The 21,585-nt window shown below is 37.8% G+C and overlaps 1 protein-coding gene across 1 annotated transcript in view; it reads left to right on the plus strand.

Moving 5' to 3' along the window:
- Window positions 1-21,585, plus strand: part of AGPS (alkylglycerone phosphate synthase) — a 160,773-nt gene that overhangs the window by 28,719 nt on the left and 110,469 nt on the right. Inside the window, exon 2 of the mRNA XM_044242402.1 lies at window positions 14,469-14,558. Coding sequence (XP_044098337.1) covers window positions 14,469-14,558 — 90 coding nt within the window. The remainder of the gene's footprint in view (window positions 1-14,468; window positions 14,559-21,585) is intronic.

Here is a 21,585-nt window from a genome sequence, read left to right on the forward strand (position 1 = left end):
GTCTCTCCCCAGTAACGGGTAGGGGCAATCGGGTACGTGTAGAAATGAATGCGTCACCTTACCGGTAGCCAGCTGGACCCTGCGTTCCGTGGTCCATCGATAGTTCTTTCCTCCAGTTGCTCCTTGTACCCAAGCAGTTCGGTTGCTAAGTGGTCCTAGAGTCTGGGTTAGGACTGAATGCTGGGCCCCGGTGTCGACTAGGAAGGTAACTGGCTGCCCCCCGACGCTTAAAGTTATCCTGGGCTCAGGGGGGGGCTCCTGGCCCTGACTTCCCTAGTCTTCCAATGTCAGTAGGGAAGTCAATGGTTTGGGCGTCAAGGGTCCTCTGAGATTCTTGGGGTTCCTGGGACACTCTCGGGCCCAGTGTCCTCTTTCCTTGCAATAGGCACATTGGTCTCTGTCTAATTTGGTCCTTCTTCGTTCTCGCTCTCCCATCCTGACTCCCTCTCTGTCCTGTCCCTGAGTAACTACGGTGGCCAATACCTTAGTCAATTCCCTGCTCCGCTTTTTATCTCTTTCATCCTGTGCCTCTTTCATTCTTAACCATATTCTTTCCTCTTTCTCTTCCGGAGTTTCTCTTTTATTGAACACCTTTTCTGCCTCTTTTAATAAGTCAGAAAGTGTATACCCCTGTAGCCCTTCTAATCTCTGTAATTTGCCCCTAATATCAGGGCTTGACTGCCAGATAAAGGACATTGATACACTAGTTGCTTGCCCTTCATCATCAGGGTCATACGGGGTGTACATCCTATAAGCCTCCTTAAGTCTCTCTAGAAAGGCAGAAGGTGTCTCTTCCCTTCCCTGTATTACTTGCTTAACCTGAGCCAAATTAGTGGGCCGCCTTGCGGCTGCTCGGAGACCCGCTATGAGCAACTGGCGATAGAGACGAAGGTGCTCCCTACCTGCAGAAGTGGCGAAGTCCCAGTTAGGGCGGGTTAAGGGAAAAGCTATGTCGATCTCATTAGGCAACTGGGTTGGTCGCCCATCATCGCCCGGTACGTTCTTTCGGGCTTCCAGAAGAACTCTCTGCTTTTCCTCCGAGGTCAGCAGAGTCTGCAACAGCTGTTGACAATCATCCCAAGTGGGTTGATGGGTAACTAGAATAGATTCAATCAAGTTAGTCAGGGTGGCGGGGTCCTTAGAGAAGGGAGGGTTATGTTGCTTCCAGTTATAGAGATCAGAAGCAGTAAAGGGCCAGTACTGTGGCCGACCGTTAGGACCTTCCCTCAAGGGGAAAGCTTGGGAGACTTGACTTGGTGGCTGTGCACGTCGGTCCCTGAGTCGCCCCGCAATGGGTGACGCCAGGGAACTAGGCTTTCGCTCTTCTGTTGTGGCCTCCGGGTAGGGAGGGGGTTCTTCCGTTAACAGGTCGATAAGAGGGGACTCAGTGTCTGGAGGCAAAACGGGAGCAGACTGAACAGGCTCGGGAGCAGGCTGAACAGGCTTGGGAGCAGGCTGAACAGGCTTGGGAGCAGGCTGAACAGGCTTGGGAAGTTTTGGGGATTTATCCTGGAGTGGGGTAAGGGCAGGGTAAAGAGAAGAGGAAGTGGGAGTAGGTGGGGGAGGGGTGGTTTGCGCAGTCTCCCTGGAGGGCGTGGTTTGGGGGTGGGACAGTTGCTCTTTTAGGGGAGGCGGCGCAGTGGGGGTGATAGGGGAGGAGCAGGGTTTGGGAAGGAGAACAAAGGGCTGGACCCAGAGTGGGGGGTCTGAAACCAGAGCCCTCCAGGTGACGATGTAGGGCACCTGATCGGGATGCCCATGGGGTCCGGGGCTGAAAACTTTGGCTTCCACCTGAGAAATAATATCAAGGTTAAAAGTGCCATCGCGTGGCCATCCCACATTGAAAGTGGGCCACTCGGAGGAACAAAGGGTGACCCATTTCTTTTTCCGTATTTCCACCGATTGGTTGTTTGCCCGGTCTCGGACGTCGCTCCAGTGGCTTAGGGTCAGACTTAAAGGAGTAGTCACTGTCTGTCCCATAATTTCAAGAAAAAAAAGAGTTATTATCACAGAGACAAAGACTAGACTCAGACACAGAACAAACAAACGCGCTGCGCGATTTTGGCGCCAAACCGAAAGCAAAAACTCAAGCGGAGATTCAGGGGGTCCGGATTCCCCCTCTCCAACTAAGGCCGTGTATCCCTCCGATATCGGCCGAGCTCCAAATGCCCCGCTGCCCCGGGGCATAGATGTCCCGAAGGACTCAAATGTCCCGCCCGGCGGGACTACAAACGCCTCTGGAACGTCTTCCAGGGCTGTGAGGGAGAAGTCCGAGCCCGTCAGCTCCTTCTGGCCCTCACCAAATACAAATGGATCCGATCGAACCCCAAACCAAAACCAAACGCGTGCGCGAAATTACAAGTAACAGATCCAGACACCACTACAGACACAACGCGAAATCACAAGTAACAGGTTCAGACGCAGCCACAGACGCAACGAACAGACACAACGAATAGAGTGCTGGCCAGCTTACCTCCTGACAGTGGGTCGGTGGTCCTTGGGTGGGGGGTCTCGTATCCCGGACGAGCCCCCAAATGAAAGATCCCCCCCCGGGGCTCCAAGCACCCCGGAATGGACCCCTTCTCAGGAGGAGACCCCCGGACCCAAAAACCAAGCCGAGTCCACTGATCAGATGCAAACAGCACGAGGTTTATTGAGTTGACACAGGTACCTGCGGGCGATCAAGTCTTAGGAAGACTCGCGCGCCAGCCCTTTGTTCAGGGCCTTTTTATGGGGTACGGGGAAGCGAAAACATACGTACAGAAACAGATACATAGTTACAAAGTTTTCATTGGCTGGTTTGAATATAAGGCATACTCGGTGTTTGTAGATTGGCTTTGAAGGACCCCAGCGAGCGAAGAGAAAGGTGGGGAGGGGGAGTGAGGAGGGGGAGTTGGATCTTATTACTCAGCAGAGAAACATCCTGCCTACGTGACTAGGTCCACATACTTAGGCGATCCCCCCCTTGCCTACGTGACTATCTGCGCGTAACAGGCCGTGCGCAGCAAGTGTACCTATTTCCCCCGCAACATGCCGTTGCCCCCCCCCCCCCTAACTCCAGGGCTGTGCTGGGATAAGGGAGGATTGTCCAAGTAGGGGGAAGGGAAGAGGGGTCTCTTCACTATAATCAATGTAATACAGAGGGAGCCATAAATTCTTCCTGAGGAAGATAGGAAAGGCTTTAGAGGAAAAGTAACTTTGGGACTGGTTCTTGATGGATAAATAGTTTTCTAGAGGGAGAAGGGTATTTCAGATAGGGAAGTGTGTATATATGTTTATATACATATATGTATGCATATATATATATATGCATAAAAAATCAATGGTGTATATAAGGAAATGTGTTAACTTTCAGTGTGGCTGGAAGAATTGTTGTTAAGGGAGGTAAAAATGTAGTTCAGAGCCAAATTGCAAAAGACATTGTATGCTATATTAAAGAATTGGAGTTTCATTCACACTGGAGTATAGCAAAATTTTAAAGCAGATGCTGTTAGATTTTTACTTTTGGTGGCTGTGTGAAACATAGAATATACTGTTTTGATCCTGTTGCTCCCTGTTGATTATTGAAGTAATAAAGCTTAATCCCTTAATTTGGTATTCAAAGTTCTTTTGTTGTTTTCCATGACTTTCTTGCATATGCTACATGCTTTAGCTAATTTGCACTACTTACTAGCATGGGAAAAGTCCTTGTGCTTTTATGCTTTTGCTTGATTATTGAATTTTCCAAAGCAACTGGAAGTGAAGGCTTTTCCTCTCAGCTAGAGGTGAATACTATATTCTCTGAGCTTTTGTAATACTTTGTATTCCACCTGTGGCAATCAATGAATACACTGAAATCATAGCTCGGTAGTTAAGAAGTGTTGGAGCCACAAGACCAAGATTTAAATACTTGTTGTGTCATGTACTGTTTGTGTGACTCTGGACAAGCTACTGACTCTTTCTAAACCTTTCTTATGTTTTATTTTCTAAAGATTTTATTTATTTACTTGAGAGAGAGAGAGAGAGCGAGCGCACGCGCACAATGGGGGAGGAAGGGCAGAGGGAGAGGGAGAAGCAGGCTTTCCACTGAGCAGGGAGCCTGTTGTGGGGCTCCATCCCAGGACCTAGGGATCTTGACCTGAGTTAAAGGCAGACGCTTAACTGACTGAACCACCCAGGTGCCCCCCTATGTTTTAAATAGGAATAATAAAACTTAGATCATTAATCACACATACTTTAATGTGAAAAAGAAATGAGGTAATGATTATAAAACCTTCAGCTTTACAGTATTACACACTGTTACTTCTATTGCAGTATACTGTATAGAAAGAGTATGAAGAACCTGGTGCTGGAATAATGTCTGAAGGTGAAAGCATAGGCAGTGGCAGCCATGGCATTTTAATATTGAGAACAAAGTTCTAATAAATACCACCTAATGCTTTAGGAAGAAAAGGAAGAACCCAAGGAGTAAAAAGAATTAGCAATTTCTTGTCCTACTTGGTGGGCTGATTGTCAGTATGATGCACACAATGGTCACCATTGTGCTGCTTGTCATTTGCAACTCTTTCCTGTGGCTCTTAGGAGTTGCTGCCTCTACTTGGCGTGTGGCCTTGGTAAATACATAAATTGGAATTTGAATAAACATATTGTGCTAAAGGCAAGTTATTTGATAAGCCATTATCTTAATTTTTATACTTTATAACTCCTTTAACATGTGTAAACTAGGAAAATTTCCATAACAGGTTGACTGCTGAAATTCAGGTCAGAAAGTATAGCCATCATTCCTCCTTACAGGATAATCCTTTCTAAAATTTGGCTGTAGATCTGTCTACCTCCTCTGTCACATAACCAAATCTCCCATTTCCTGTTTCTCCCATTTCCTGGTGAGTGCCGTCACTTTGCCCTCTTGCTGCCCTTTTGTTTTGTTGCAGAATTCTCCTCAGGTCCATCCTCTCCTATAGTGCAGTGAATTTAAAGTTATCCCCTTCTCCTACCAGTTCCAGTCCCTTCTGATTTTGATAGAGGTTGGGTTAGAGTAAGTTGATAAACCATTTACATTAAGGCTTTGTATTCCTTTGTGGCTATTCAACAGGTGAGGCTTCTGCTGTTCTCAACTTTTACTCGTGCCTTATGGCAGTGCTTACACAATTATGGTTCTTGGATGGCTAGTATGAGAATTTTTGGGTAGTGTTGTTTAAAATGTTTATATTCTGAGGGCGCCTGGGTGGCTCAGTGAGTTAAGCCTCTGCCTTCGGCTCAGGTCATGATCTCAGGGTCCTTGGATGGAGCTCTGCATCGGGCTCTCTGCTCAGCAGGGACCCTGCTTCCCCCTCCTCTCTCTAACTGCCTCTCTGCCTACTTATGATCTCTCTCTGTGTGTCAAATAAATAAATAAAATCTTTATTAAAAAATGTTTATATTCTGAGACCCCACTTTCAGAGATTGTAATTATTGGCTAGATCTAGAGTGATATCCAGAACTCTGCTTTCAAAATGAATATCTAAAGTGACATTTATACTCCCAAGATGTTTGGGAACCTCTATTGAGATTGTGATTGGGCCATGATTTTAATATTTCTTTTTCTCTCCCTCCAAACTTTGTGGGGTTCATTTTTTTCCTATGGGTTTGCCAGAAGCAAAGGTAATAATTCCAGATGCCTATCATTTAAAGTAGAAGAGGCTGTTGCTTACTTTTATACTAAACAGAAAAATCCCACTTGTTAAAAGCAAGAATACTATGTATATTAAACAGGTATGGATTTTAGTCTTGGCTTTTTTAGGGTCTTGTCAAGGTTATTGGGTTGTACTCTGGAAGACAGCTGAGAAAGAGAACTCTGAAGCTTGGTTTCTATTGTAAAATGGCATACAGACTTTTGGAGACAATCATATTTTCTTTGTTGTTTGTAGAAATGTACAAAGAAATGTACAAAGACTGTACAAAGACTTTGTACAGAAATGTACAAAGACTGTACTAGAAATGTTTTTGGTCACTTACAGATTGGTCAGTATAATAAGCTTGTGATATAATTTTTACTTCAATTACTAGCAAGCAGGGAGGGAGCATTAAAAGTGAATTGGCATTTTCCCAGCTGGTGGTAGACAAAGTCTGGAATTCGCTGCCTAAATTGCCATATTGATTAGATTATAGTGGATAGTTGGGGGAATAAAACATGAAATTTAAAGTACAGATTAGAAGGATCTCAGGGTCCTGGGATAGAGCCCTGCATCAGGCTTTCTGCTCAGCAGGGAGCCTGCTTCCCACTCTCTCTTTGCCTGACTCTCTGCCTACTTGTGATCTCTCTCTGTCAAAAAAATAAATAAAATCTTTAAAAAAAAATGTACGGATTAGAGAGCTCAGATGGTCAAGGGAAGGGTATATCCTTGCTTTGTCTTTTGCCAAGACAGCTCCCTGATACTGATCAGAACTGTTTCCTCACTACATAGACCTAGACATGAAGGTAAGGGACAAGATAGCTATGTCTTTCCAGGCATTTGGAATGGCAGATACCAGGCTTCTGTGAGTACATATTTATATAACATGCCTGCCCTAGCACCAAATATTTGGAATATATACTACTACAGGTATAAATGACTAATGGTCTGTATTTCTGTTTTCAAAGAGATTTTTCAAACAATAATGAATTTCTAGTTGGTAGAATTTGGTGTGTGTAAGAAAAGTTTGGGGGGTAAAAGAAGACATCCCAGGAGCCTGCAGTGAATAACCAGATTATTCTGCCAAGGGGTAAAGCTGGCCTTGCCTTATTTGCCCTAGTCTTCCCTTCTTTTGTTGCTTCTTTGTGCCTCTGTTTATAAGATTTTTTTTCTCCTATAGCTGTATATTCCTTTATCTTTCATTCATTGATTCATAGCAAGTATAATAGGATTTCAACCTTGGGGACACAATTATTGACCCTTGAATTCAAGTTTTAAAAAGTTTCTTCAGTGAAGTACCAGTTTCTTGTAAACTAAAAGTTGACTGTAGGATATCAAATATGTATTTGACTTGCTGAGTATTTGAAACTGATTCATTATGAATGGAATTCTGTTATTTGAAAAAAAAATTTATGGGAATTGCTAAGAAATCCAATTGTGGCTTTTATAACAAATCATCATGGATTATCTATGTACGTGTGAAAGAAAGAATTGTTTTTTTTAGAACAGAGAGAAACTGCATTGAGATTCAAGGGCTGAGCCGCATATTTGCTTGAGATGCAGAGTTGTGGTAATCATACTTTTCAGTCCATTGCATGTGTGTAATGACATAATGTTACTTAGTCAAATTAAAAATATACATACAAAGTAACATATTTTACTTTAAACACATGCACATATATTCAAGAACATTCTGAATGTCCATGGAAGGGGGCAGATAGGATTAGGAATCAGAGATGAAGGAAAATAAAAATTAAAAATAAGGCCTCACATTTGTTATAGACAAATGCCATGAATTTAAAAAAAATAGTATTATGCTATAGATCGTATTGTTTTCTCCTTATGTGTTTGCCAGTGTTTGAAAAATCTTTTCATGTTTCTGTATATATATCTGGCTTCCTCACTGCTTTTGGTTGCTCCATATTATTCCACCAAATTTACTTAACACTTACCCATTCCTCTAGTGATGCTTCTAGTTACTAAAAAATAATGCTCCATGGGAATATATCAAAGCTGGTCCCTTATGGAACTATATGTGAATTCCTCCTGAATATATACCAGGAATTTGTACAGCTGGGTCATAGAAATGGCATTACCTATGAAAACAGCGCATGATTGCTCTGTGGAGTAGTCGACCAGTAATGCATTTGGGTTCCTCTTCTCCGTGTTCTTGCTAACAACTTTCTCTGTCATAAATCTTATATTTAATCTATTTTATACTATCACACTGGAAGAAATTAGAAAGCTGATTAATGATTTACTACATGGAAGGGCCAAATTTATTATGGCAGGTAGGGACTTAAAACTTATAATGGGGATTTTGAGGGAAGATTGAAACTCATGTTAAAGTTTGAAGTGTTGCATGATCTTGTGCAGGTTTTGCAAAGGGAAGGTACACTGTTTAGAGGGCAGAGATACTATCTTGTCGAACTTCCCATCAACCTGATCTTGCCAGGGTCTCAGAGTCCATCATATTTAGGTAGTCTGACTTGTGTAAACTATTCTCATTACTGGCCAAAGTTAATTAGAATGCCAGTGGACTAATTCATGGTGAAAAAAATAAAACACAATTATCAAACCTCCTGGCCATTTCAGTTGGCCACTTTTTCTTGGTAGAAAATAAGGTGTAATTAGAAGAGGTCACTTGGTGAGTTTTATATCTGGGCAAGAAGTAGTATTCTGTGATTCAGATGTTTGATGGTATCAAGCCGTCAGAGGCTGATGACATCTATTTATTCCAAATCAAATGTTTTAACTGTCTTGGAATCATGGTATTTGTAGCAGTGTTAAGTGATGATGATTTATCCATGTCTTTTATTTTTTTTATTTGTTTATTTTGTGGAGCCCAGGGTAGTGCCTGGGCTTGATCTCACCCTGAGATTAAGACCTGAGCTGAGATCAAGAGTTGGAAGCTTAACCGACTGAACCACCCAGTTGCCTCCATATCTTTTTTTTTTTAAATTTTTTTCTGGTTTTTTTTTTTTTTGTAAAGGGACTTTCTTTTATAGTATACACACATTACTGTACTTTTAACTAAGCTGCTTAGGTTAGCAAAAGGAGATTAGTTGGCACTGTTAGATTGAGGAAGTAAGCATTGTAAATAGTTTTATATAGTTTTGCTACTAGAGTTTTTAGAAATAATTTTGCAGGGATGCCTGGGTGGCTGAGTTGGTTAAGCATCTGTCTTTGACTCAGGTCATGGTCCCATAGCCCTGTGATCAAGTCCTTTGTCAGCCTTCTTGCTCAGCAGAGTGCCTGCTTCTCCCTCTGCCTGCCACTCCCCCTGCTTGTGCTTACTCGATCACACTCTTTCTCTCTCTCTCTCTCTGACAAAACAAGTAAATAAAATCTTTAAAAAAAAAATTTTTGTAGGACCTGTAGACTAGATATGATAATTATTTTTAAAGTATATACATTTTAAATTAAGTTTAGAATAGTTTTCTCCCCTCATTAACCCCTTATATTTCTAATGGTAACTCAGCTTCAGTTTTTTTTTTTTTTTTCAAATAAAAGAAGTTAGTGGGATTATTATTTCAGTTGTAGGAATTTTCTGTAGATGGTCTTTGCAGAGATATATTTGTTTCATTGATCAAATCTTGATATGTTTCTCAAAACTTCTTTACTTCACTTTCATAATTTCCTTTAGGTTTTCTGGGTCTTGAGGTATAAGGATTTTTTACTTTTATACATATTGTACTACATATGGGATTAATACGAGTTTATCTGATACTGAGCATGGTTTGTTAGAAATCCAGCATTAAACTTGGTTTTGACTCACATAGTGATCTCAGGGTTGTGAGACCCAGCCCTGCAGGAGATTCCATGCTGGGTGGGGAGTCTGCTGGAAATTCTCTCAGTCCCTTGTTCTCTGCCCCTCCTTCCACTTGAATGTACATTTGAACTCTCTCTCTCTCAAATAAATAAATCTTAAAAAAAAAAAAAAAAAAGAAATCCAGGATTGAGGCTTAAGTTTTGTACTTTGGTTTTTATTTTCTAAAATCTCTGAGAACATAATATCTTTTTCTTATTGTTTAAGCTGGAAAAGATAGATAAAAATGTGGTTTTCATCTGAACTAAGTACTTAGTGAAGAATCTTTTATTAGAATTTTGGTTATTGGAATTATTTTGGAAAAAAATTGTTTTTAGTTATCACTTAACTTAATTTTTTATTGCAAAGTCAAAATAAAATTAGGTTAAAGCATATTTTCCTTTTTTATATTTTCTCATGAAAAAATGATTAGAAATAGTAATGGTAGAAGCTATGCCTTTGTATCAGGATGCTTGCAATTTATTAGAGGAGTAGTCTGACTATGTATATGCAGAGATTTAAAAGTGAGTATCTCCCATTTTTAAGAAAGGATCTCTGGGTTTCATAATAATAATGATGTTAAATCTAAATATTTCAGTAAAGATTGTGCAGACAGCGCATGGGGAAAATACAGAGTACTGAATATGTATATCATGGAAGAATACTGCCACCTTGTGTATACATGATGCTATGTTAAATCTCTTCTTTTGTTAACGCCAGCTAATAATACAAAGTGCTTCTTCACCATTTGGTACTATGGTTAGTTAAGTAAATGTGTAAAACATTTTTTTTTTTTTCATTTTTCATGTAGTAAAATCAACCCAACTTTTCTTTTTTCTTGGCAGGAGGAGGGACCTTATATTTTTAAGACATTAAATTTGGTGTAGTTAGCTCTGAGAATTGGAAAAGTCTGAGGGATCAGTTTGGTTAATTGATCTCTGGGATTAGTAGAAAATTGAATCATTTTATTTGAATCTTATGGAATGTTGATGATTCTTTGATCATTCTTCATTTTAGTGCTTGCCGTGCTTTGGGATCATTATTCTGAATGCCGGAATTCGTTATACTACAGATAAAGGAAGTAAGGGCATTTGACTTACTGACACAACCATAGTCCTTGATTTTTAAATGTCAAGTGCAGAAGAATGACTATAATAATAACTTGGAATAGTGCTTTGAGAAATATTGATGTGATGAAAGAAGAGTTCCTTTAAATCCTTTTGGTTACTTGAGGGCATGACTTAGTGGGTTTTGGATATCACAAGACTGGGGGTTCACTTTCTGATGCTCACAACTAGCTTAGCTGTGTGTGTAATCATGAGTGCTTCTCTGGGCATAAGTTCTTCATCTGAAAACTGAGCAGTTGAACTGGGTGATTTCTGAAGATACTTTTAGCTTTAGAATTCTATGGCTGTTAAGTTTTACTATTAACTTTTTTTTTCCAATTTATTTATTTTCAGAAAAACAGTATTCATTATTTTTTTCACCACACCCAGTGCTCCATGCAAGCCGTGCCCTCTATAATACCCACCACCTGGTACCCCAACCTCCCACCCCCCCCGCCACTTCAAACCCCTCAGATTGTTTTTCAGAGTCCATAGTCTCTCATGGTTCACCTCCCCTTCCAATAAGTTTTACTATTAACTTTGAAAATGTTAATGCTGTAATGCTCTTCAGGTTACTTCAGGTTACTCATTATTTTCTTCTGTATAAGAAATTGTTTTGAAAGTTTAATGTATAATCAATGACATAGCTGTTTTAACTGTCATGAAATATATTAGTAGTTTGAGGGGATACTTGTATACAAAAGTTTAATATCAGAAACCTAGGAAATTTGCCTACTTTTTTATATAATATGTGGGGTACTTGAAGATATCAGATTGATTTTAGGGTAACCTAGATTTTAAATATATACTATTTTCAACAACATAATACTGTTGGGGTTGCACAAATGGATTACAAATGCCTACATTTCATCTTTTGGGAAGGCTCCAAAAGTTGGTTTGAATATGGTAATGATATATAAATTGTAATGGTATAAGTATCCTAGGCAGAATTTCCTAGTTGAGATGAAAAGAGAGAAAAAAATACCTTTAGCTTATAGTTGAAAACTTGGGAATTCTTTAGGCTATTACCCAACTGAAAATTTAAGACTAGTGATTCTGCAGAATGTAAATCTCTTTATTTTTGTGTGCACAGCAGCAGATATTTCCTGCTTCCCTTGATTCATTTATCTTGTGCAGTGCTAAGAGTGAACACATGTAATCAGGTTTTCACTTTTTACTTTGAGGCCATATGGGAATAATTTTTTAAAATTCTAAACATAATTTTAAGGAAAATGATTTTCATTGTTAAGCTATGTAAACATGCCAAATTCAACATCTGTACTGAAATAATTTCCCAGTGCCAAGTGATTATAATATCAAAGCAAAATGACTATGTTGGTATTTTTTAATTTATTTTGTGTTACACCAAACTCTTATTTTATAGAGTACAGACTAAATGACAAATGTTTAAATTCACTAATAAAATGCATTTCATAAATAAACAATTTATGCCATATTATAAAACATTAAGTAAAAATGTTAATTAAAATGTACATGTCATCCTCCTGTAAGTTACTCTGGAAATACAAAGTATTAAGTAAATTATACTTCATGAAAGTAAAAAGACTATAATTATGAAAAATGGGAAACAGATAATAACTTCAGTTGGTTTTTAGAAAATGTAATCTTAAGAAAATGGGAAGTCAGTGGTGACATTAGCCACGAGGTTTTTCCAAAAGCTCTCTTCCAGAACCTCCTCTACAATGAGGTAGGAATGTGAAATCAGAAGAAAACATTGGGTGATAGTTCATTAACAAGCTCATCTACAAATCCAATATCTGGATTGATACTTTTGAGATATTTTGAATAGTTTGTTTTTGTTTAGGGACTGGTGTTTTTATTGATAGCAAACTGTGGTTTTTTTTTTTTTTAATTTTTAAAGATTTTATTTATTTATTTGACACACAGAGAAAGATCACAAGTAGGCAGAGAGGCAGGCAGAGAGAGAGGGGGAAGGAGGCTCCCTGCTGAGCAGAGAGTTTAATGAGGAACTTGATCCCAGGACCCTGAGATCATGACCTGAGCGGAAGGCAGAGGCTTAACCCACTCAGCCACCCAGGTCCCCCAAACTGTAGTTTTAAAGAGAGCATGCCTAGTTTTCTTTTTCTTAATTTTATGTATAGGTAGAGACTAGTTAATGACGGTACTTGGTTCAGTTGTGCTATGTTAATATTCTCCTTGGGTGTTTGAAAAGTCTTTGATTTGGATGAAGAATTAGGATTGTAATAAAACATTTACTTGTCAGTTGACATATTTTTCTTCCTTGGGAATTATGGAGAATTAGAATGCTTTCTAATGAGTACATCTTTGTTTATTTTGACATTTTTAAAGATTGAGATGTAATTGACATGTAACTAATTTCAGGTGTACAACATAATGATTCAAAATTTGTATATATTGTGAAAAGATCCACAGTAAGTCTAGTTAACATCCGTTACCACACATATTTGCAGATTTTTTCTTGTGATATATTTTGAAATTTTAATGCAGCAAATAACTTTCTGTATAGAGAAGAGTTTTCTTTAAGTATTTTCATCATAGACTGCATAATTGAATTTGCAGTAAGATTTATTGCCCAGATATACTAGGATACCATGCTAAAACATGTAATAAATGCTGATAGAATACTTCAGTGTGTTTGCTTATTGTGTTCTGCACAGGCTTAGACCTATCTTTTCTTATGTAATGTCAGAAATTTAATGAGTCTAGGGGCACCTGGGTGGCTCAGTTGGTTAAATGATTGCTTTCGGCTCAGGTCATGATCCTCAATTTTGGGACTGAGTCCTGCATTGGCTCCGTGGTCAGCAGGGAGTCTGTTTCTCCCTCTGACTCTCCCCCTTCTCATGCTCTCTCTCTTTCTCTCATTCTCTCTCTCTCAAATAAATAAATAAAATCTCCTAAAAAAATTTAATGAGTCTTTTTTTTTTTTTTTTAATTTTATTTATTTCTCAGAGAGAGAGCACAAGCAGGGCCTGCTGAGCAAGCAGTCTGATACGGGACTCAGTCCCAGGACCCTGTGATGATGACCTGGACTAAAGGCAGATGCTTAACCTACTGAGCCACCCAGGCACCCCATCGAGTCCTTGATTTTGATGAAAATGATTTTTTTTTTAAATTTATTTGACAGAGAGACACAGCGAGAGAGGGAACGCAAGCAGGGGTAGTGGGAGAATGCGAAGGAGCAGGGAGCCCGATGTAGGGCTTGATCCCAGAACCCTGGCATCATAACCTGAGCTGAAGGCAGACGCTTAAGGACTGAACTACCCATGTGCCCCAAAAATGATATTTAAGACAATGAAATACTAGCATTTTGGTAATTCAAAGTACCATATCGTTTTGGAATAATAAAAACTGGCGTAGTCATTAACTGTTATGCTAATATGTAGGTCAAAATAGATATTGGTAGTGACATGGAAGTTGGAGGATTCAGAATCTTTGTAAACCCAGCTCTCAGATTTTTAAATCTATTTTATTAAGTCTCTGCTAAGAGTGTCATTACTAGTGAACTGACTCTCTAAATTGGTCTTCTTCATCATAGCAGATAAATAATTGTGATTTTTCTAATATAGGCAAAAATTTGCTTCTTATTCAAGTTTTAATTGCAAAATTTTTTAGGCCATCCTATAATGTAAACTAATAAGGTATACAAATTGATGCATACTCTGTATTTTTCTTTTATTCCTTTTTTTTTTTTCCTTTGAATGCATTAAATTTAGTTATTGACCTTTGGGAAACAGATGCTGCTCATCAGAGTGATTCTGTATTTAAAAATATTAACACATAGACATTTTGATATACTATTTAAATCAATGTAGTATTAGTGGAATAAGGTCTTTTAAATGATTGTGAAAGTTAATATCAATGATATTTTGTTCAGTTATGAGATGTTTAGCATAGGTCTAACATTTTTTTTATTATTACTAGGCAAGAAGTTATGAAATGGAACGGATGGGGATATAATGATTCCAAGTTCTTCTTCAATAAGAAAGGCCAAGTTGAGTTAACTGGGAAAAGGTAACTGGTTGCTTTATTCTTTTGTTCTTTTTTCCCCCCTCTTTCTTTCTATAAAAAACTTTAAACATAAATAGCAAACATAATTATGTTAAATAGACATAAGTAAAAATAAAGAGGGTAATATAATGACTCCTCCCTCCATTTAAAGTTATCAACATTTTGACATAATTGCTTCTTTTGTCTGTGGAATTTTAAATTCTGGCATTGTCATGTCACTTAAATATTTACATATGTCTCCTTTAAAAATATAAGGACCTAATATCAGCTAATCATAATAATGTCATTATCATACTCCTCAAAATAAGAAAAATTTTATATCTGATTATCCAGTCTACATTTCTCCTGATATCTAAAATATGCCATTTTATAGGTAGTTTGAATCAGGATCCAAAAACGCCTATCATCGTCCTCCCACCCGATCTCATGCCATTGACTTGTTCGAAGTAACTCCATTTTTAGGACTGGGAATTTATTTTTGGGTGTGGGTTATTATGGATGGTAAACAATTTTAGGTCTTTGTGAATATAAATAGTATTTTAATTTTTTAAAAGATTTTATTCATTTATTTGACAGAGAGATAGAGCCAGAGAGCACAAGCCGGTGGGGTGGGGGGATTGGGGGGTGGCAGAGGGAGAGGGAGAAGCAGGCTCTCCACTGAGCAGGGAGCCCTCCCGGCTTGATTCCAGGCTCCTGGGATCATGACCTGAGCCTAAGACAGACCCTTAACTGGTTGAGCCATCCAGGTGCCCCATAAATAGTATTTTTAAAATTAGCTTTCTGAGATACATTAGGGAAGAAATAATGAAGAAAGAGCAATCATTTGTGTGGTAACTTTGACATTTTTGAAATATTTTTGGTAATGTGTAGATAAGAATTCTGAAGAATATTTGTATTGTTATTGTTCCAGATACAGACAGAATTGTAAAGTAAGTTCTTAATTGATTTTAAGAACTGACCCTGCCAAAGTTGGTGTTTTGGGTGGTTTGTATATTGAATTTTGATACTAACTTTTGAAAGGGCAGTGAGTACAAATGCGTAAGATTTGAATGCTAGCTCTATAAATTAAAAATTGAGAGTAGATAGAAACTTGGATCAGATATATTTCAAATCTGTTCCAGTATTGTGCTTTGATTTATTAATATCTATTGGGCGTTAATATGGTTAGGTTAATAGTTTTGGTATGTTGATATATTGAAATATCAGCAGAAAAACTTTTATTCCTTTGGAGAAATTCTCTTTCTTTGCAACATAATCATTTCCGTTTTCTGACATAAACATACTTTGTACCTGAAACAAAACCTCAGGAGTAGTAATTAGGAACTAATTTTAATCAAGGTATGAAATGTACATTTGACATTTGTTTTTAATAGGAGAAATAAATATCTGTATTCTCATTCCTGTCTTTAAATGTGGACTGGGCAGCATGTTGGTGGAGGCTTAGTTGAGAAATTGTGTAAATCAGGTAGAAGGAATTTCTGGTTAAAATTAAATTTACCAGTGTTCTAAATGTTGAGTGTTTTGTGTTTTAAATGGAATAGTGTCTAATATGGTAGAAACTTATCTGTGTGGAAACTGGCTTTGCAAAATCTCCTGGGGGGAAAAGTAAATCTTCTGAACTTAGAAAATCAACTTCCTTTCCTCTCAGACACCGTCTTCATTTCTTTCTCTCTTTGGACCTAGAAAATATGGCATCTTTATTTTATTAGAGGGGATAAATTGTCACTTGTGCATGGTTCCACTGAAAGCATTAGAAAACTTCTGACTTGTGTGGAGCACTGTAGGCTAGTTAGTGGTTTGTGTTGGAAGTCTGTGTGTGTGAAATGAATGATCAGTCACAGAAAATATCACAAGTAATTGTATTTTACTAGTGCCCTGGATTCAGAAGCTCGTTCTTATTGCAGGTGTTCTGGCGCTTGATTTATCAGTTTTCACAGAGCGGATCAGGATGTGGAGGTCTGACACATGTGCCACACTCATGATATAGTCAGGAAAAACATTAGAACCCTGGTGTATTCATTAATGTTTAGATTATTCCATTTTCCATGTAAATAGAGGCCTTCATGATACTAAGATATATAGAATATAAAATGTAAAATTTATTGTTTGGAAAGCATAGGTTCAGAGTAAAGGGGATTCAGTGGCCTTAAGAGAGCTTTTTATCCAGGTTGTAATAGAACCAGATAATGTATTTGTTTGACTTCTGACTTTGGAAGATTGCTGCTCCTGCCATTCTAACCAGAATTAGTTCCTTAAAGCCTTCATTTCTTTGCATTATCTCCTGAATCAGGTCCAGTGGGGAAAAAAGGAAAGGGAATGGGGTGCATCTGACTGGCAGAGCCTACAAGGGAAACCCGTAATGCAGATTTTGGGCACGTTTGCTTTAGTGGAAGGTAGCCTTGGCTTCTCACTAAGACTCACCTAGAAGGCAATTCTCCAAATACAGAAATGGGATTTAAATGCTCTAGGATTAAATATGTACTACATAAACTATTTAATAACTAATACCAATAATTAAATAATATTCAGTTCCCATTTTAGTGCTTCCAGAAGTACCATTACCTTGTCATAGACAGGATAATAAACCGGACTGAACTGGATCATAGCTTTCTGTAAATTTAGTCTAGCCTCCTAAGGGATTTCTCTGGTTTTTTATCAGAAAACATTTAATCATTCTTTAAGGTAATAATAGCTATTATTTAATTGAGTGCCTGCTGAATTATCTTAAAATAACTTTAAGATGGGTAGTGGTATTTTCTTAAAAAGAATTAAGAGATTGAGGATGAGAGAGGTTAGATAGCTTATTTGAGGTCACTTGCTCAGCAGGAAACTGGGATTAAAACCCAAGTGTTTTTAAGCTTTGTTCTTGTGCTGTTTCTATTGTATTGTGCTTCTGTAGATAACTGTATTCATCTATTGCATTGATCTTTTTTTCTCTCCAAACTCTGAGAGCACTTTATAGTAGCCTTCTATCTGCTATACACTAGCACAGCAGAGTTAGTCATATTGTAAAAAATTACCCTGTGAGAGAAATTCCTATTTTTCTACTGAAGGGCACATTGCAGACGCAAAAGGAGGTGTGATATTCTTAAAAGAGAGAATGACTAGAAAGGATGAGTTACAAGAAAACACTGATTAGGCCGTATTAATTCACGCTTTTGTATTAATAATAGTGGACTGAGGACAATTTTTGAAATTCTTCATAAAGACTTTTTATTCTGGCATTGTAGAAGACTGGACAAATTACAGACCATTTGTTCTGTATAACTGTATAGAAAACATGAATAAAATATCCTAAGAAAGATCTAAAACAGAACTGGGAAAAAAGGGGAATTCTTAGGTGCTGGCAACCAAGGGTTGTCAGTGAAAATTTATGGGGATTCCCTTATTTCCGATCCAAAGATGTTGAACAGGTAAGAAATTTTTATTAAGCAAATGTGTCTGAGTGTGTATATTTTGGGGAGGGTAGCGTTAACATTTCAAACCCAGCCATTAAATTAGTATATGATATGCTGTCGAAGCGAGCACTCCAGCCGTTAAATTAAAAGCAGTTATTACAAACTGTTACAGATCTTTGGGAAAAATCAGAAGTTTTTTCCTGAACAGTCTTATCTTCTGAACATATTTACAATTTGTCAGGTTATAAATCCTTAGGTTTATTAATTTGCCATTCTTACTCCTTCTAGCTATAGATGAATTGAGTCCTCCTGGGTTTAAACAGCAGAAGGCAGTACGTATTGTCAAAGCTAATGCTACATTTTTCTACAAACTAAAATTTTTGGAAAGTGTCATTATTCATGGACTTTAAAGGTATTAAATATTAATTGGTGCTTACAAAGCAAAAGTTAGTGCTTTAAATAGAGAGAATTTGTTGGGGTTTATGTACTTCCTATTTTCAGTGACATAATTTTTCATTAAAGTTTGTCTGATTATAAAAAGATTTTTAAATTGCTTAGCAGTTATTACGGAACTCACTCTGAGGATGGAGGTCATGCCTACTACTATCTTGCTGCCTCTGTGCACAGCCACCGAGTAAGAGTGCTTTGTCTTTAGTCACAGTAAAACCTGATGTTCACCTCCTTCTTGGATATTTATGTTCACAGGATTTTCTTTCCACATAGTGATTTCTTTGGTCTTGAATGCTTCCCCTGGTTCTGTATCTTCTACAATATTGTTAATTCTGTCCTGACGGGAGGTGGAGAGTTGATCTCACTTTTTATTTACAATATGAACCATTCCTTAAAATTCTCAAACTCATCTTCAGTCGTGATTAAAGATCCATTCGAGAGTCACTTGTTTCAATAATTGATATAGGTACCTGGCTTTCCTCTTACCATATTTCTGGCAAAAGTTGCATGTTTCTTACCCATATATTCATCAATCAAGTGTCTTTGTAGCTTTGAGTAAACTAAGTTGTAAATTAATTTTATCCCTCCTTCCTTCCTCTCCTTTCCTTTTTTCTTCTCTTCTCTTCTTTTCTTTTCTCTTCTTTCTTTTTTTCTTTTTTCCTGCCTTCCTTGTCTTCCTGCCTTCCTTCCTTCCTTCTTTTAGGTTGTAAGTTTCTTAAGAACAGAAGCTGTAATACCAAGTCTTTGTGTCCTGCAATACTCAGTACAGTCTTACAAGTGTTAAATGCTTGTTTATAGTTTTGAATGTAAATCTAAATTATTTTACAGTAATGTAATAAGCAAGTTATTACCTGGCTATTTCTTAAATTAAAAACCTCTTATTCCTTTAACTTTTCTTAAAATGTTTCTTTTCAGTTAATTTACTTCTTTGACTTCAAAGTTTTCATTTTTACTTCATGATATTTTATGAGATTTTTGGAATGCTTGGCAACATGCTAGGCTTTATGATTATTGAGTCAGGCTTCCTTTACTGTTTTTCAAATCCCAGGGCATTAGATGCAAGAATAAGTACAGTTGAAAGGTTTATATTCTGACATGACTTTTTGAACCATATGTTTTGTGCAGAATTGTAGATAATGGAGCATAGTCTCTCTCTTTTTTTTAAAGAAACAGTTTTTCTTTTTTCTTAAAGATTTTATTTATTTGAGTGGGGGTGGGGCAGAGGAAGATGGAGAAGCAGGCTCCTTGCTGAGCAGGAGCAGGGCTCAATCCCAGGACCCTGAGATCATGACCTGAGCTGAAGGCAGATGCTTAATCAACTGAGCCACCCCAGCACCCTGATAGTGGAGCAAATCTTAAATCAAATATTCTGCCTCACAAGATAACTTCTTCAGAGTCCAAAATACTGTGCATTCAGATGTGAAAATATATTGTGTTTGTCTTAATGGTAGAATGTAATTTTAAATTTTACACATGGCAGTAACACCAACTCTATATCTATTAATTCAAGTATCTTGAAGGTGGTTACTTTTTTATTTTATGGATAATTTATTTGTGAATTAAGGGATTCACAAAGGTCTGAATATGATTCTGTCATGAATATCAAGGGTCTAATATATTTTATGGAGACCCAAATTAATTGTATATTTAACATATAAAGACCCAGCATTAAAACCTAATAGTTCCAGATTGGTCTTTTGGTAGGACATTACTAACATACAATGGCATATCTGTTAACAACCAGCTTTCCAGAATTTGTACTTTACCTCAGTTGAAATGAAGAAGATTTTATGTTGAATGACTGTCATTGTTTTAGCTATGAGCCCCATACTCTCTTTCACTTCAATTTCCTTTTTTTTTTTTTAAAAGATTTTATTTATTTATTTGATAGAGATCACAAGTAGGCATAGAGGGAGGGAGAGAGGGGGCGGGGAGCAGGCTTCCTGCTGAGCAGAGAGCCTGATGTGGGGCTCTATCCCAGGACCCTGAGATCATGACCTGAGCCGAAGGCAGAGGCTTAACCACTGAGCCACCCAGGCACCCCTCATTTCAATTTCTTTAGATTTATGAAAAAGGTATTATGATATAGTACTTCAAACACACCATTTCTGTTTGATTTTTAGCACTTGTGATTTTTTTTTTTTTTTTAATGTAAAGAAACTGGCAGGGGTGCCTGGGTGGGTCAGCCTCTGCCTTCAGCTCAGGTCATGGTCTCAGGGTCCTGGGACCGAGCCAGCGTCAGGCTCTTTGCTCAGTGGGGAGCCTGCTTCCCCCTCTCTCTGCCTGCCTCTCTGCCTACTTGTGATCTCTCTCTCTTCAAATAAATAAATAAAATCTTTTAAAAAACCCCAAAGTTACTGGTTTGATTAAAACACATGTGTTCTTCATGTTTTTTCCTTTCTCTGTCATTTTTGTTTTGTTAATGTTTATGTAAAGACTGATTTGACAATTTTAGATAGAATTTTTGTTGTATAATTTGAAGTTAACATGAGGAGTGACACCCATTCAACCCTTGCTGTGTAACTTAAAATTATGTGACAAAATGAGTGCTTTTTTTCACTTTCAATTAAGCATTCCTTTGGATGGGGTCTGATACCAGCTTTTTACATGTTGAATTCTGCATTATTATAAACATATATTTAATTTTGAACAGAGTTTATATATTACCCACTGGCTCTTTAAAATTTCTTTGTGATATCAAAGTAATCTTTTGAAGCTAGTTGCTAAATGCTTTGTCGGTACTCAAGTTCTGATGAAATGAGTGGGAAATAACCTTTTGAGCAAACATTATACTTTGAACTTTTTAAATAACTTGCTTCACATCGATGTTAAAACCAGTTTATTGTTTATTCTGATTCATTGTCAGTATTTAACTATTATTTTATTTATTTATTTATTTATTTTTAAAGATTTTATTTATTTATTTGACAGAGAGAGAAATCGCAAGTAGGCAGAGAGGAAGGCAGAGAGAGAGGGAAGCAGACTCCCTGCTGAGCAGAGAGCCCAATGCGGGGCTCGATCCCAGGACCCTGGGATCATGACCTGAGCCACAGGCAGAGGCTTTAACCCACTGAGCCACCCAGGTGCCCATGTTTAATTATTATTTTTTAAATTGTTTTTTGATCTGAATGGGTAGTGACTACTAGAGTATTTCTTCTTTTCTCCATTTAAATACAAGCGTG

This window comes from Neovison vison, chromosome 3, assembly GCF_020171115.1.
Source record: "Neovison vison isolate M4711 chromosome 3, ASM_NN_V1, whole genome shotgun sequence".
Classification (NCBI taxonomy): domain Eukaryota; kingdom Metazoa; phylum Chordata; class Mammalia; order Carnivora; family Mustelidae; genus Neogale; species Neogale vison.